General features: G+C 39.3%; 1 protein-coding gene across 1 annotated transcript in view; it reads right to left on the bottom strand.

The window, feature by feature from the left end:
* Positions 1 to 18016, bottom strand: part of ctnnd2a (catenin (cadherin-associated protein), delta 2a) — a 151373-nt gene that overhangs the window by 86478 nt on the left and 46879 nt on the right. Inside the window, exon 11 of the mRNA XM_044035173.1 lies at positions 5828 to 6134. Coding sequence (XP_043891108.1) covers positions 5828 to 6134 — 307 coding nt within the window. The remainder of the gene's footprint in view (positions 1 to 5827; positions 6135 to 18016) is intronic.

Here is an 18016-nt window from a genome sequence, read left to right as displayed (position 1 = left end):
TCATTAAACTAAAAGAAAAACAAACTGCACAATGTGAGGGACTATGTTAGGATTCATCCTATTGTAGAGACACACACACACACACACGCACACACACCGCTGACCAAAACTGTTTTTCCATAAATACTGAGTTTGTTTGCTCTCTAAGCCAACAAACATTTAAAATAAATAGCATGTGATTTGCTGAATAAATAGCAAATCATGTCATATCATGTGCAGCTATTTCATTTCAGTAGCTATTTTGTCTGAGGAAAAGGATGGAGGCGACAAAAGATATCATTTTAACTCTGAAACAGAAAGTGTGTTTTACATTGCAGTAATGTGTCTTTGACGCTGAAATGTAAGGTCTTTGTACTGGAATATTTTTTGGGTGACTTTTGCAGAAAGCTGTCAGCTAAATTAAAACAATGTTAACTTAAAAAATGACGGTAAAGAGATTTCAACATCAAACATCACTGCCACTGCTATGGCCACTAATGCTATGCTAATTTGTGGAGAAAATGTAAAAATGGGGGACTTTCATTTATCTTATCGTGATTTAAGTGCCGTGTCTTCATTCCAGGTTGAGTGATGAGATAAGACAAGCACACCTGTCAGTGAAACAATAGTGCTGTCTTGTTTCCGACCACAGTATTACATCATGTCTTCTTCATTCCTCTTGTCAATCCTCGTTTCCAAGCACAGAGTGAATTCCACTTGTTCACAATAACTCAGCTTCTATGATGTTTTTTTTTTTTTGCCCTCTACAAGCTCTGTAACAATAACCATTGCCCCCAGTCTCTTTGGTCCCCAAATCCCATCCTCCCAGAGCTAATGTTCCCTCCCCTCACTGTCCTCACTCTCAAACCTGCAGCCTACCAACAGTTTGTCCTTCTTTTCCCTTTCTTCTTTCTTCCCTCCCTAAATACGTGTCTGCCTTACGCCCTTCACATTTGTCTCTCTGTGCTTTTAACCCTCATTTTTAATCCCCCATCCCCAATGCTTTACTCCACCTCCACTTTTTATCTCCCGCTCTTCACTCATCCCTTTCTTTCTTGGTTCTGTACATCTGCACTAAATATTTCTTTTTAGCTTGCTCTCTTTTGAGGATTGCACGGGCTGCAGTGAATTAATGTGAATCACTTCATTGTTCTTATTCAAAACAGGCATTAATAAATAACCCTTACATACAAATAAAATTAAAAAGTAAGCCGTTATTTGAAATTATAATGGGCAGATTTGCAAATGAAATATGGATGTCATCGGTTTTTAAACATAATCTTTTTTGCCATTTGATTTGCAAGGTTATTTAGTTTCCCCTTTTTAGACATTTCATGACAGTTGGGGCCATGCATCCCAAATTAACCAGTATGCTATTGGATAAATCAAGTTAAAGGGCAGGCTATCTTACAAATCATTGTTCCATCCCATGTTACACTTGCATCATATTTTTTTAACACATTTCCTTATATATCATTTCATAAAATAACTAAGCAGACTCAATTTAACAGGAAAAGGCAAAGCAGTGGGAGAGTGAAAATTAAAGTGCCTTTTTAATACTTCATCTGTATTATGTAAATTAAATGTGTAAATTATTTGATTCATCCATTACAACACCAAACAATGAATTTCTATATAATTTAATATATTGATGAAGAGATTGAACTGCAATTAAATTTAATAATTAATATTTGTGTTGTTCAATTTCTTATTAATCAACTAAAATGCATTATTTTTTTCCTTCAGGCAGGTCCTTCACAGATCTGTACATGGTTTTTAATCACCAGGTTAGGCGGAAAGTCTAGATGAATGAGCATCTGAAACAAGGTTAACACTTATTATATTATGCCCCCGCCTCCAGCCTCTCCACAGCTTCTCACCACCTTTTTTTTCCATTTACCTCCTTCCATCTTGGTCTTTATTGATCTACCAATGTTCATTTTCCCCCCTCTTTCTGCCGAATCCCCCTCCACCCTTTTCGTGTATTCCCCTCTTTCTTATAGTCATGTGACTCCTGTCTTTCCTTCCACTGTGCTCATCTGTCTCCTTGCCTCGAACATCATCTTCACCTGACACTCCTCCTTTCCATCCTTCTTCCCTACTATCTTCCCCCCTCTCATCCTACCCTACTCCGTTCACTCTACTCCATTAGTGGTTATTGAGTTTTCTTTTTCAGTGTCACTGTCTTCACTTCTGCCCACACACACACACACTACAGTGAAGACCAGCAATGTAAAAGACCCCAGGGTCATAAGGATAGAATATACAAAAAAAATAGTCTCCTCTTGGCAGACAGTGTGCTCCCACATGCGCAACCTAACCTGTGCCCTCACTCCATGTTCCTTGTCTCTAATAGCTGCTGACTCATTTAGCACTTCATGTTAGCTCAGCTAGATCCAATTACTGCCACAGAGAGAGTGAAGTTTGAGTAGGAGGCTATTTAACCTCGTGGTAAAAAAGAAACGCAACACAAAGCACTGATTCATTGAAATCAATTAGGTTTAACAGATCGGTAAAGGTGTTCACAGGTGGAAATTTGGGAATCTAATTAAATGTAATTTTAAAAGCAAATAGAATATGTTTTACATGCAAGTTTAATTCTGAATCGGGGTTGGAGTTAGGTTTTTGTGCAGTTTAAAAAAGGACAGAATAACAGCAGGTAACAGTTGTGACCTCCAATTAGAAAATCACATTAACAAAAACACACACAGGGTTTCTTTGGAAATAAAATACTCCATGAAGCCTGCATCCTGTAACCTTTGTTTGTTTGTTTGTATTCATCTTCTTCATTAGAGTGACTGCATTATGGTTATAATACAAACTTTATACTTCATGTAACTCTTTCAAATTAAAAGGCCTTGAGTGCATCATTGAACAAAAACCCATATCACTGACAAGCATAATTGTCAGGTGGGATTAAAGGATGGCACAATAAAGCAGATTCACACAATTATCAGTGATTAGATGGGAAGCCCAATTATATCTTTAGTCAAAATAATAATATTTATTTTCACAGATGTATTCATTTGAAAAGATGGACAAACAAAATGTACTGTATGTCCCCAGAAAAACGGAGATATGTCACAAATAGTCATATATTACCAGGGATACTGCATTCAAAGTTGAAACTGTCATTACTAAATTCTGTTTTCAGGTCTTGTGCACTTTGGCTACCTGTGGTTCCAAATAATGTGGAGCTCATGGCTGGCCTAGATTACAAGTAAACAACACACTGCGTCTTAAGCATTTTCACATTAAAAGACTGAAGTTTAAAGTAGCCGTGGATAACTTTGTAACTTTTAATTAAATAAGGCTTTATTGAACTCTGCAGGGGGGCAGCGAACACACAAAAGAGCTCTCAAAAATATTGGAACCATGAACAAAACGGATGCATTTGTTTATTAGTGGCTGAGGAAGCTGGTTTTTAACAATGTTTGGTTATAGCACATGCTGAATGTAAAGTGTGAAACATTAACAAAGGCAAAGTGATCTCTCATGCATACTTGTGCATAAGAGTGAAGGTGTTAATGACTCCGAGGGGCAAATATTAAAGACTCATACAAAGTCAAGTAATTACAGTAGTTTGTGTATGTCTGAGTTGGTTTGTGAAGTAGATTTACTCAACGTGACCCACTGCAGCCTCGGTTTTTCAATGTATATACATCACGTAATAAAGAATGAGCAAGAGGGATTTTATGTTGTATTTACGTACACAACTTTAAAAGGTTTAATACACATAGTTAAAGGTCAACGCTTGTTTGAAATGGTTTGGTGAAATATTATTTGGCAAGTGGGATCACTATTAGACGGGAACCTGGAACATTATTCCTGTTTTGCTGAAAAGGGAAGTAAAATCATAGTGGTTGCTTAGAGTCTTGCCTTTCAGTTAACACAACAAACATTTATAGACTATTATACTGCATGATATTGAATGGCAGCAGTGACATTTTCGGCATAATTATGTCACAAATTTTGATCTCCCTGGCTAGATAATTAGATTAACAAACAAAGGACTATCCCTTAATGAGAGCTAATTAATTTGAAGACAATATGGCATTTATCTCCCATTTGTTTTCATATGAGCAGCCAAAGTTCACAGTGTGAACTACTGAATGTTTTTCTTGTAGTTTTTTTAACCAACAGTTGAAGTGTTTATGTAATTGCTGTGTGACTAATGTGCCTTTGTCACAAAACTGGCTGGCATTGTACTGTAGATAAAGAAAACATAACATCCTTGATATTAGTGTTTGGCTTCTTGCCGAACACGGGAGGAATTTTGTGTTTATACGAGCAACAAAGGGCAGAAAACAAACCTGGTATGAATATACAAAACAATCCAAAACACACAGGAAAAAGAAAAGCTGAAATGGCCTTTACAGCATCAGGGTCACCTAATAAATAAAATAAATATATAAATGTTTTCTCAAAATTACAGGTAAACTTTGAGTGTTTCTCCACAACCGAGTCAGACGACATTAGTGACGGTATGCAGCATGATTGAACACTCTTGAGGATCATACATCCATGTCACTAGTTTTTCCTTTTTCTACACTTTCTCTGCCATTGTCATCATTTTCAACCTCCTCTCCTGATCTTTTCATCTCGTTCACGGTGTCTCTCTACCATTCTTTTTCCCTTGCTCTAAACTCTCTTTGTCCCTCTCCTGTGATTGATAGCTGCTGCTGGGACTTGATCCACAGACATCTCGGTCCCCCTTGCTCTGTAATTAAAGGAATTATACGTCAAGAGTCCTGTGAAATACATACACTAAAAATAAAGGGAGAGAATAAGCTTTGCTTAATTGCAGAGACGAGAGGGAGGAAGTGATCATAGCCCAGTAGGACACTTTTACACACAGCTTGACATAGAGGAAGGGGGAAATAGAGCGTCTGAAGCAATTGACGTATGAGTCCGACGCTGCCTTTGATTAGTTGTTCTTTTCTTGAAACATATGCAGCAACTCTGCCTTGGATCAGCCATGATGGCAATGAGGCTGCATTATGACCAACATTAGCACGGTGTAAAAAGAAAGAAAAAAATACTGCAGCCTCCTCATTTATTTCAAGAAGGCTCTGCGGGGGATCCAACGCACAGAGCAATACTCAAACATAACGAAACTTGGCTAAGATTCTGTCACCGAGTACAGTCGTCACCAACTGTTTGAGCTGACTGATGAAATCTGTGCACGTTTCTTTAAACACAAGTTTGACTGGTGAACGTGGTAATTCATGTCTCACACTCGTGGATAAAATGTCTTGTTGTAGCATCTTTCCATCTTAAACTCTCTCCCCCTCGTGAGATTGAAGCGTCTTTAGGCGTTTGATAAGCCTCCACACTCGCGAACGTATTAGTTACACAATCCTCACACATGCATCATCTGAAGCAGCAGGCCGCTTGCATGGATGTAACGCAGCACTGTTTCCAGGCGGTGAGCCTTGACAGAAACTGGTGTGATGGAGTGTGAAGGTGAGTGAATGAATACCAGCACTTTGTGTTTATTGCTATGCCGCTATTATTCTTATTAGTATAAGAAAAACTATAAAGGTTATGAAAACGGTGAGATTTATCCGTTTACAGTTAGTCTGTGGTAACAAGCACCAAGAGTACCTGAGATTTGCTTGCATCAGACCGCAAGCAAAGACGAATTCACTTGGAGAGCTTTACTATGGCTACGACTGAATCATCCATCTTCAGAGATCAAAACAAGATACAATACTCTGTTCGTTAGGATGTCCTCATAAATGAAGTTATACAAAATGAAGGGTTCATTTGTATTCTATGCCACACAATACAACCCACACATACTCATTTCATTCACACCAAACACGCAGCCTCTTCATCTTCTTACCTTGGGTCCTTCTGAATGGAGTCAATAGAAGGTGAGCGCTGCAGGCTGCCTTCAGGCGGCAAAGCTGGCCCCGACTTGCTGTAAGGGGATTCAACCACTGAGGGACAGTACTGCAGGGTGCGGTAAGGGTCAGCCACAAAGGGGTCAGAGCCATACATGTCTCCACCTCCGCCACCCCCACTTGAGGTGTAGCCCGGTCCCACAGTGGCATAGTTGTTGGTCCCACCTCGGCTGTAGTTTCCCGAGCCGGTGCTGTGACTTGCCGTGCGCTGCAAAGGGGCGGAGTCGACACCAGGGGAGGAGGGTGCTAGGACAGGAAAGTAGGGACAGAGGACATAACTTAAGACCTGGTCATGGACACACTGGGTAAGGTCTTCAGGGCAGCAAGGAGGAGAGGAGAGGAGAGGAAAGGAAAGGAAAGGAGAAGAGATGGAGAGGCAGAGGCAGAGATGAACAGGTTGTTGTGAAAAGACGAGCGTGTCTCCATATGGATGAATAAATATTGGCCACATGCCCAGGATCATCAACGTGGAATGTTCAACAGGGGAAGGATTGAAGACAGAAAAAGAAAAATATTGACAAAAGTTGAGTAGACATAAGTTTATGATCATAAAATCATCTGCTCAAATGAAAATATGGAAAATACAAAATGCTTTCATTATCTTCTGTGAACTATTTCCAAAGTAATGACTAGGCAAACGTGGAATGGATCAATGTAATGTATATTCAGTTTGCATAAGTGCATCACAGCAACTTGGCTATTAATCTGCTGGAATATGAAGAACTGTGGACTTCAGAGTCTCTTAACAACACTCCCACAAACGCTGCAGTGTGCACAAGTGTTTTTATTATCGTGTATTATTCTATTTTATCGTACTTTGTAGTGTTTAACTATTTTATTGTGTGCACAGAGTTTCACTCATTTTTTTTTTAATATTGCTGACATGAGCAGAGAAATCCAAAGGCACTCGTACTGTATCTGTGTGTACAAATGGCAAATAAAATCTTGAATTTTCTCACAACACTGACAATGTTATCCTACGATTCCAGTCCAAAAGCTTATTTGCAGGTAGCTCAAAGCCCACAACAGAAACTTTCTATTTTTCTGCCAGGTGAGCAACAAGGACAAAAAAATAAACATTAAATAAAAATAAATAAATAAAACTTTGAAATATATCTCTTTAGAGTGAGATGAAAATTGAATAGGGATTTGCTCATGGATGTGAGCAGCCTGCAGGGGCACAGTAGCTGTCGCCTTCCCTCCCCGTTGTGTCGGGAGTGGCAGATCAGTGATATATCAAGGTGTTAATGTGAGTCTGGGAGCCTAGTTTCTCTGGCTATAAAAACATTGAGACAGATGATGTTGGGGGGGGCGGCGGCGGTGGTGTTGGTGGGTGAGACGGGTGTTCCGTCCCATCTGCCAGTACAGCCGAGTTATGTGTACAAAGAAACAGACATGTGCACACATGCAAAAACCCCATTAATGAGTTCTTTAGAGAGCGTGCAATAAATCACAAAGCCTTGAAATCAATATTGAGACCATGTGATTGACTAAGGCTTTAATACGTCCCAAGCTTCCTCTTAGAAAGTGAATTAGCCTTTAAAAATGTGTCTGGATGAGAAAACACACACAAACAATGGACCTGAACACATGCACTCTGATATACAAGTAAGATATACAACATCCACACACACCTACACTTTGTACAAACCCCTGCACTGAACTAACAAAATGGTCCATCATTATTATGTGACAAACTTTGTGTAGTGGCATTTACTTGACCTTCACAATCCGTCTCTTTCTCCACCTCTCTCACCGGATGCGAGCATGCACACGTTATTACCACCGGGCGGATTATACCAATCTTTAACTCTCACTTTTCTACGAAGCTGTATTTCGGCTTTCGAGGATAAAGTCATAATTATTATTCGAGCTAAATCTCAGATGATCAGCTGCGACCTGTCATGATGAGGACAGCGGAGCATTTTGTGAAGTTGTATTTTGGTTTGGGCTTCACAAATAAGGAAACACTTAATCTTTTGGCACATCAGCACCACATTTTCATTAATAGACATCAGGACTTTGACAAGATTGTGCAAGAAGCGGAGTCAGTTTTCGAAGAAAGAATCACACAGACTTGGAGGAAATCATCTCTTTTGTGGAAATGGCTGGTTACATCTGCATCCCATTGCATTTTAATCTTAGAATATTACCACTTTTTCTTGTAATATTGCGTCTTTTTAATATTACGACTTTAGTCTCAAAGGATTCCTTTTTTTTCTCATCAGTTTGGCCGGAACACTCCGCCGTACTTTACCAACTCTCTCCTGGCATTTTAATTTCCTACTTTCTAAAATCAACCCATTTACAGCCAGTCAGTGAAAAACTCTAATTTGACCATGCAGCGCCCATGAGGCCTGTGTGAGCTCTCTACTTACTAACATTCCCACAGGTTCAACCCCTTCACAACTGCCTCGCCATCACACAGTGGTTGTCTAGAAATTTCATACCACAGTTATTTTGCTCTCTTGCCACTAACCTCAATCCTAAGCAACACAATCTATCCCCTTCCTAAAACCCTCACTCCTCAATAAAAAAAAAACCTTATTGTTCTATCCGACTGCTCTCACTTTTGACAAATGGATTTCTAGTGTTGTAAAGGGTGTTTTTTTTTTTATTTTAGGTCACCTTCTCAACAGCTCTTATCAGTCCTCGTCTCTTGCCTGAAAACTAAAGGTGACAAATAATTCTCTGTCGCTCCTAAAGCCGTCTCATCTTTTTAATCTTGCTTTTAATCCTGATTGTATGTTTTAAATTTGTAAAAAATCTATTACTTGTTCTTTGTCTGTCTTACACAGTCCCATTTTGCCATCTTGTCTAAACCTTTTGCTCCTTCAGAGCACTTTCGCTCAACTCCCGTTGTTTTAATGTGTTATATAAATAAACACGACTTCACGATACTGATCCTGAGATTTAGGTAGATGAAGAGAAACAAGGAGTGAGAAAGGGGAAACGCAGAAACAGCTGAGGAATGAGTTATGGGGCTGCAGTTTGAAAAACAAGCAAATCCAGAGGGGAAAGGGAGGAATTAAGAGGCAACGAAGGAGGAGACAGAAGAGCTGCATAGAACAGAGTGTACTGGGGGTAATGAAGCAGAATTATTCCCATCAGAAACAAATCCCAGTCTTTTCTGCACTCTTTAAATGGTGTCTGTAGTGTTTCTGCCTGAATGTCTCATTAGTAGCAGAAGCTTTGGGCTACTAGTGAACACCACCATTATCAGTGAGCACTAACAGAGAGACTTGACACCCAAATAAGATAGACCCTCAGAGGAAGTACAGTGAAAGGAAGAGAGAGGAAACTTAAATCATCTGTCATATTATTTTCACAGCCTGTGCTGTGTCCATTGAAAAGGGAAGTTGTTGGGAAGGGGCTGAGAAGGGAAGAAGAGAGGGAGGGTTTCACAAACACAGAGATGACAGAACGTTTATCAAAAAGTGTCCAGCCAAATTAGACTTTTTTTGTATTCAGCTAACTTAATATTCCATCTTCTCCCACTATCTTCCTCTTCTGCCTTAAAGAAATTGAGACCTGCTAAATTTATCATTTGCTCTGGTAATGGTGGGCTCTGACTGATGACTTGACCTTTGGAGCCAATATTGCCTGCAAAAAGTCACCATGCACGAGTGATTATGCACCTTTCTCTCTCTCTCCGTTACTCTGTCCGTCTCTCTCGGTGTGTGTGTTGTATTTCTTTTCTTTATGAGAACACAGTTTTTGTTTTTTACAGCACCTGTGTTAGTTAGTCTTTCAGCTTCCAGTAAGAGAAGCCATTTTGGCACATCTCGGCACAAACTGTGCCATCTTGAGATTCCGCCTGAATATTTATCAGCAAAACTTCTCCTTCACTTTATTAGCATAAAACTTGCACCAGGTAATGTTAAAATATGGTGCTATGGACTGCTATATTCAGTATAAATGTACAAGTGTTTGATACCAACTTTATTCAGATCTTGCAGTTGCATATATGCCATTCATTTTCATTTCAGACAGGGCTGTGTTAACTTAAGCACATGGCTGAAGGTTGAGTTTCAGCTTTTTAGAATAATCGTGATAAAAAAAAAGATGTTTAGTGAAAGCAGCACAAGATAAACTCATTGCGCCGTTTCATGAAATATTAAGCAAAGTGTGAAATGTGAATTCAGACACAAACACACACATCTCACACTTGACGCTCTCTCCCAGTGTGAAATTGTTTTTGAGAGGAAATAAAAGGATGGGTGTGTCTCTGTATAGCCTTGCTTCACCACAGAGTAAACAAGTGGTGGCTGTTGCTCTGTTGGCATATTAAAGAACAAGAAAGGAAACTGCATTAGTCATCTGACACAGTGATACCTCTGCAATTAGCCAGCCGAGGCTGAATGACTGGCTACTTTGGAGCGGCACTCACTTTTTCTTGGCAATGCTGAGAGAAAAAAGCAGCCACCGCTGAATATACAAGTCAAAATATGCAAGAAAACAGTGAGAGAAGAAGGGTGGGGGAAGAAAGAGAGAGAGAGAAAAAAACCAGAGGGATCAAACCAATCCTCTGAGCTTTTCCACATCCATCCTCCCTTCTCATACTTTCATCTCTGCCTCCATTTCTTTCAATCCTACTGTCTCTCTCACTTTTTTCCACCATCACTCCCTTACCCTTTTACACTCTTTCTTTTCATCCTTTCCTATCAGTCCACACCACCATCCATCTTTATTCTCAACCATCTCTTTTGAAATCTTTGTCTTGCCCTCCCTCTCGTGCTGACCACTCCTTCTCTGCTTCATTTTTTGGTCCGTCATCCTTTCATCATCCATTCATTTCATGTTTTTCCACTCCCTTTCTTCTACTAACACCCTCTCCGTTCCCTCTCTCTCTCCCTATTGTGGTTGTAGTAGACTCTATGTGATCAGAGCTGAGGACATGTCCTCTCTCTTGACACGCTTCAGCGCTCAGCACGATTACACAAAACCCCCTCAGTACAGTCTCTCACGCATAGACATAGACACACACTCGCTCACAGAGACATGCACAAGGACCCAACACAGATTTCTAAATAAGCTAGTGATTGACACGGGTGAAACATGTATCCCTGTACCACATCTTTTTCAAGTGCTTTGAGGTCAACAGCATGCATTCACTGGCTGGATGTGGAGAGGAGTAAGGATTAGATCCCCTTTCTGTTTATCCCTGAGAGAGCCTTCTGGCCAAAACACAGCTCTTGATGTTCCTGAGCTGGAAGCTCTCGAGGACATGCACACATTTGTGAGAAAGCCTAATGCACTCGTTATATATTAATCTCACTCCCTTATATTAAGTGTCGAAACTACATTTCAAACCCCATCTTAAACCCGATTCTAGCCTGAAAGTAAAAACTTATTAGGACTTGGACCGGACAATATGGCCCAAAACCTTATCGACTTTGCGATAAATGTCAGATAAATTCAGATAGCTTCTTGCTCCTGTGTGAAAGTTGTAGAAACCAGTTAATTGTGGGTTTAAACTTCTTTTATGGACCAAAACAGCAAACACTAGTTAAAACAAAGAGACATTTAAAAGAAATCGGAGGTAAAATGTTCAAAGCAAGTGCACATTATGTCTCTATTGATATATTGGACCTTTTGTTTTAGTGATATTGAATTAGAAAGGACTAAAAAACAGATTCTCTATACCAGTGCAACACAGTGACAAAACATTGTGACCCAGTAAATAAATATAAATCATGTCAAGAGCAAATTTCTGAATAATATAATGTTTTTATTGCCATTTGTGAAACAGCTAATATCATTTTGAGCAGGTCCTGAGATACAAGCGTGCATGGACACATGTTTGTTGTCTCTATTCTACTGAGACACAGCAGGGGGCCCCAGGCTTTTAAGATCAGAGGTTGAATATAAACAACTTTCTTTGTCTAACAAACAGAATATGTTACTCATCGTCATATTGACAAGTTTAAACAAGAAAGTACCATGTTATGATTTGTGGGTCCTACTGTAATGGAAATATGGTTGCTTTGTTCTTAGCACTATGCAATACAAGCATACATTTTTCAAAATTCAAATAAGAACATATATAAGCAAAATAAATTATAGGTTATCTGGGGGGCCTTTCCATGTATTAGATGTTCTCTTGTTTTTATGTACATACGATCCAGGTGCTCCTTTTCTATGCAGGTTAGGTGGATTGGAAAACCCTTCATCATCCTGGGGTAATGTGAATTTTCCTTTCCCCTGAGCACTCTAGCTCTGTCAACCACCGTCAGCTGAAACAAGCTCCAGCACCCCCTCGACCTTGAATAAGATAAGTGGATCAGAAAATAGATAGAATGTCACATTTGCCGTGATCATGACTGATTTAACACATTTGAGTTGGAGTCAGTATAAATAATGTAGGAACAGTGAAACTTAATGAGAAAAGAGGCTGAAATATGCTTTTTATACTTTTCTCACGGGACATGTAGTTTTAGTTGTTTGGGGACAATACGGAGACAAATAGCTAATGCAGAAATAATAAAAATGAATACTGAGAGTATACAACAGTGAGACACTGTAAATGAATTATTTAATAAAGCATATTTAAAACAGTTTATATGAACTATGCTGTTTTTTGTGATCTCCAAGGAGCCACACAAATCAATGTTTGCTTCTATAGTTACAAATGTATTATTGCTGATGAAACACGTGCTAGTATGCTAATCATGTAAACCGAGACAGCAAGGGACTTAAGTAGGACTGTACTGTAATGTAAATGTGTGTGTGTGGTCACCACTTCAAAATACACATGCTTTGTGCTTATGGTGTATCACATAAAACTTTAACATTGAACGTACATTTCAGAAATGCCATATGTTTTCACAGGGGAAAGAAATTGTGCTGATGTGTGAAGTATAAGTCAGATGTGTTGAGCTGGTAATTAAAGCTTTCTGGGGCTTCAGCAAAAACGCATAAGTTTAAGCCACATGGATTCAACTTTTAAACTAAGCTCCTGTCCAGTAAATTAAATTGTATTATAGGTCACAGTTGCATGTGCTGTCACAGTCAAAACAGATGAACTGGACTAAAACATTCATTTGGAAATGCAAAGACATAAACCACTTTCTAAAACCTTTGTTTCTGGTGCTCCTTTTTCCCCTGCTTAATTTAACAATAACTACGAGCATATGAAACCATAGAGACCATGACTTTTCTAAACTAGCATAATTACCAACATCAAAGCCTATATGAATCATAAAATAGAAAAAAAACATGCTATATTTTCTCGTGATAGTTCAGCACACAACATTGAAGATGCCATCATGGCATTATTTTGTTTTGTTGATGATCTAGCATTGAATAATATCAAAATACAAGAAAGGACGCTTGCAACAAATGTTATAAACTATGTCAAAAACAACCTGATTACTCCATCCTTTAGTTTTTGATTTTTTTTACCCTATGGTTAGTTAATTTTCATATTTTCTACCTGACGGTCAAGCAGACTGTTATGGTAGACAACCTTCATAAATGTTTATTAAAGGCTTTGACATACATATTTGAATTTATAAATGAATGCCTATGTTTGAAGGTCTAAGAAAAAAATTATTTTAAGTTATAAATGAAAAATAATGTAATTCGAAGTTGTATCTGCAGCTCAACAGCTGCTCCAATTTTTGTTGGTCAATTAATAATACATTGCCTTACTTGTTAGAATTCACAGTGTTTCCTCACTGTGAATTCCTCATGTTTACTTTCACCTATATTCACATAACACATCTATTTATTTTCTGATTGGAATTTATTTATTAAAATAGCATGCATTAATCTATGAATGGTCAAAATGACCTCTAGTCTTTCTAGTCGGTACATCATTTCCGGAAGTTCAAGAGTTAAACTGAGATGAGACACTGTCTTTAAGCTGAACGACACAAAGTGAACATTTTACCAGCGGCAATGTTTTCACCACGAAGTAAACAACACCTTTTAAGTGGGCTCAATTTCCCAGCTCTTTTACTGGTGTTCAAAAGACAGCACATTCATTAAAAGACCAGCAGGATCAGAGGCCAAGCTTCAATTGATCTTGGCCAAACAAACCTAATCTAAGCAAAGGGACTGACAGAGCGTGGTGAGTGACACCTTAAAGTGACTGGGGAGATGCTCGAGCCAAAGGTCTAACAATGCTGCGGCGCCTTATAAACCCACACTGAGGATTTATCAGTTCCTAATGGAAAAAGAAGTGTTGATTCAGGTCTAGTAAGAGCAATCAATTTCCAGTGCTTGTTATTCATGCATTGCTGCTGAAACAGTAAGGAGATATTCAGCCAATGATAGTGTTACTGCTCAGTGTATTGCTAATAAGTCAGTAATGGTAAATGAGAGTCTAAATATCTGCATACTAGTTATGATAATCAGAAATAACCAAAGGAGTCATTTCAATCTGTGTTTCACAGTGTTAAGGATTATTCCAGAATGTACATATGTTTTATTAACAGTTACAATTAAATACTTGTGTATTGTGTTGTTTACTGTATGTATATTTACAGTAAGTGAATTACAATTAATTGCATCTCCCACCTTCAGTTTATCATAAGTTATTAGTGGTGACATGCACCCTCTGTTTACACTGTTTAGGTATTCAGTAACAACAACAATAAACACTATATTGTGCGGTAAAGGTTCTTAAAAGTCTTTATATAGGGCAGGTTTGGTACTGATTAGGTGCAAACAAGATTTCTTTGAGGTCACCCTTTCTGAGTTTAAGCACAATTCCTTCTAAAGGTCTCTGCACAGCCATGCCCTCTTTGTTCTGCCACCCCCCCATTAGGAAAATAGATCTCATTACAGAGGGAGCACAGCAGATTTAAAGGAGAGAGCAGGTTGGCTTAATGGTTTGATGCAGAGCCTTCCACATACTCCTTTCTCACCCTTTGTTACTGCAACTTCAAACACACACAACTGCTTTGCTTTAGAGAAACACAAACACACAGGTTTGTGTTCCTTAGGACACTGCATTGACATCCACTACTTTGGACAGCCTTAACAAACAATTACCCCTGACCTTAACCATAACTGGTAAATGTCTAATCATAGCTGAACAACAATTCAAATCTTAGCCCTAAACAGTTTCTCAGAAATTAGTTTCTGCCTCATTAGGACCATCAGGTAGGTTTAGGTCACCTACTGGTCTTGACAAGGTTAGTGTTCATGTCGGAAGCACACACCCAGACCACACACATTGGGGGGGGGACCATTAGAACTAATGGGGACCAAAAACCTGGTTTCAATTTAGGGCTCATATTTTAATTGTTAGGGTTAATGTAGGGTTAAGTATTAACTGGTTATAGTTAAGGTTTGGGATAGCTCTTTGTTTAGGATGTCCAAATGAATGGAAGTCAATGTAGTGTCCTAATAGAATAGCTGCATAAACCTGTGTGTGTGTGTGTGTGTGTGTGTGTGTGTGTGTAAAACGGCATTTTCCTACAGCACCACAGCTTTACCACAGAGAGGAATAAAAACACACTGTGTGAAAAACATCATCATTCATCTACTAATATTCAGACAGAAGACAGAACAGGGAAACAGACTACAGCAGAAGCTGCACTGCAGACCAAGAATATCTCCTCAAACCTCTGTGTATACAAAACATTCACCAAGCCAAGCCACTGGACACAATAACCATCACTTTGGTCAACAAAGCGTGCATTTGACTTATGTAAACCACACTAAAGCTGCACATGTAAATGTCTTTATGACACAATTATCACCACACAGGTCATTAAATGGTTGAAACTTGTGTAGTGACAGATAATTCTGCAAAGCTTTTGGAGTACTGTAGATGCAAAGTAGAGCACCGTCTGTGATGCAGCCCTACTGGCAGGTGATACGCCATAAACACTTAGGTAGAACAGTGTGTCTAATGGGAATTGTGTTTTAGAATGTATGTAATGCATGGCACTTAATGCAAAATCCCAACGTTTTTTTCCCCCCATACGCCATATGGTTCTGTTAAATGTTGAGGAAAAATAGCCTTGTTGTGAATACTGATTGTTGAAGAATTTGTGTCCGTCTCCTCGAAAGATACTGCAGGGAGCAATGTTAAACTACATAACACCCCTTATCAGCAGCAATAGCTCAACCCGGCTACTAGATGCACTTGACAAATAGCCATAGCAGTGAATCTACCCATTCTCACTGTCACCACCTGAGCTATGTGCAGGCCTGATGTTAAGCTATTAAAGAGAAAAAGTGCCACATCCATTTAGAGACACTGTTATTTCCAGTGGTCAGAGTCATTAATACAGGTCAAGATAGCTTTCATGACACACAGTGAGGACAGAAGGTGCAAAGGCAAAAATGTAACAAACAAAGGCAGAGGGGGATAAAAAAAAAGTAAAGAGAGAGGAGGACATGAAAGGCAGTGAAGGAAAAGCAGAGGATTTAACTGACAAGCACCGTCTATTGAGTGAGTTAATATTACAAAAGACACAAATGGAGAATGACAACAAATATATAGCCTACAGTAAGTTTCTATTTATGAGAATAAAAAAAAATTAAGAAGCAGAGGGAGAGTGAGATTCTCTAAAGAGAGTACAGATTGACTGTTGTCAAAAGCAGAATAAATGTAAGAGTATAGGTTGATTTCAAACACACACCATGTCACTTTGGAGAAATAAACAAATGTGTAAATCCCGAGGCATTTCCTTGCTACAGTTCTTTGTACCAGAACGTGCGTGTGCTCTGGAGACACAGTGACCATGCAGGAATTATTACCAGAAATAGGCCACATTAACCTGCAGTTCTCTGGGGCACTGGCCCGGTTTAATCTGAGAAAGAAACACTGTGTGTCGCTCCCGTGCACACATGCATGCATGCAAGTACACACACATACAGACTCACAAATCACATCACAAAGCGAGAGAGAGAAGGACAGACAGAGAGGCAGACAGGCAGACAAACATGTAGAAGTTAACTGAGCTGTGACGAGAGGGAAGCCGTGGAAACTGAGCAGACAGACAGGTTAAACAATTGACAGTGTTCTAAACTGGACCTGACTGAACTGTGGAGCATGTTGTCAAACTGCTGTCCGCTGTGCTGCACAAAAATGTCAGCAGACTTCCTAAGAATACAGGTTCTGTTTGTTTACTGCTGCTGTTATGGCTGGATGGAAGAGGCTGAGAGTTGCCATTAGACTAGACACAAATCACAAGTCCCTGAAAAATACAGAGTAAATCCACAGCTGAGAGCACCACTGTTAAAACATAAACCAACTAAATGTGACTTGAGAGTAGACGACGGAGCCAAAGAAACACAATTTGCATGTTTTGCTAATAAATCAGACACGGTGGCTCCATAAACGCTCTGAAATTGATTTAACGCGGAGTATCGTCTTAACCCTGCTAAGTGTCAGCTTCATATACTTCCTGCTCATGTCCTGATTGCTCTCTGTCCCCACTCTTACCTATTTGTCCTAAAATGCAGTCAGTAAACAGCCTATATAAAGACCAGTGCATGTACATTTCTTCTGAGACTACTTTTGTTGTATCATACAGCAAGTGTTTATACTGGGGGAAATCAGCAGGACACTGCAGCATCTACAGACCACCTCACTCACTCCAGCCTTGCAGATTTTTGGAACCAATGTATTCCCCTTCTTTCCACTGACTGCATGACTTATAGCATTAATTACGTTGATCCATGCCAGCTTAATGAACCAATAATGTGAGCCTGCCTTTGCCAAGAAAAGGCACTATGACATAATTAATGACTTATCGCTCACGGTGTCAGCATAGCTCTTATCAGTTCATTACATGCCATCACTCTGTGCATTATGAATCTCCTCGTCAGCAGACATGCTATTCACATGACTTGAAATGTGCTCCAATGTGGTCAGGCCATTATTAGTTATTGCCCACTGACTTCCAGGTCCCGTTTACCATGGTAGTGTAGGGGAGTTGGACAAGCACAGCAGAGGAAAAACTGCACGTGTATGTGAAAAAAAGCTCATGCTGATATACGCTAATGGACAATTTAGCACAACTAAACGAGACAATCTACTAAAATACAGTATCATAGCAGAAGAGTGCCGTAAACTTCAAGTGTTTCAATTAAATGTACACGGTCTTATCCACAGTCTATTGATTTTTGTAGCTGCAGTGCAAATTTCCTTTGTGAGTTTTCCT

Source organism: Solea senegalensis, linkage group LG1 (assembly GCF_019176455.1).
Source record: "Solea senegalensis isolate Sse05_10M linkage group LG1, IFAPA_SoseM_1, whole genome shotgun sequence".
NCBI lineage: Eukaryota > Metazoa > Chordata > Actinopteri > Pleuronectiformes > Soleidae > Solea > Solea senegalensis.
Note: the sequence above shows the minus strand (reverse complement) of the source record. Positions and strands in the feature narration are given on the sequence as shown.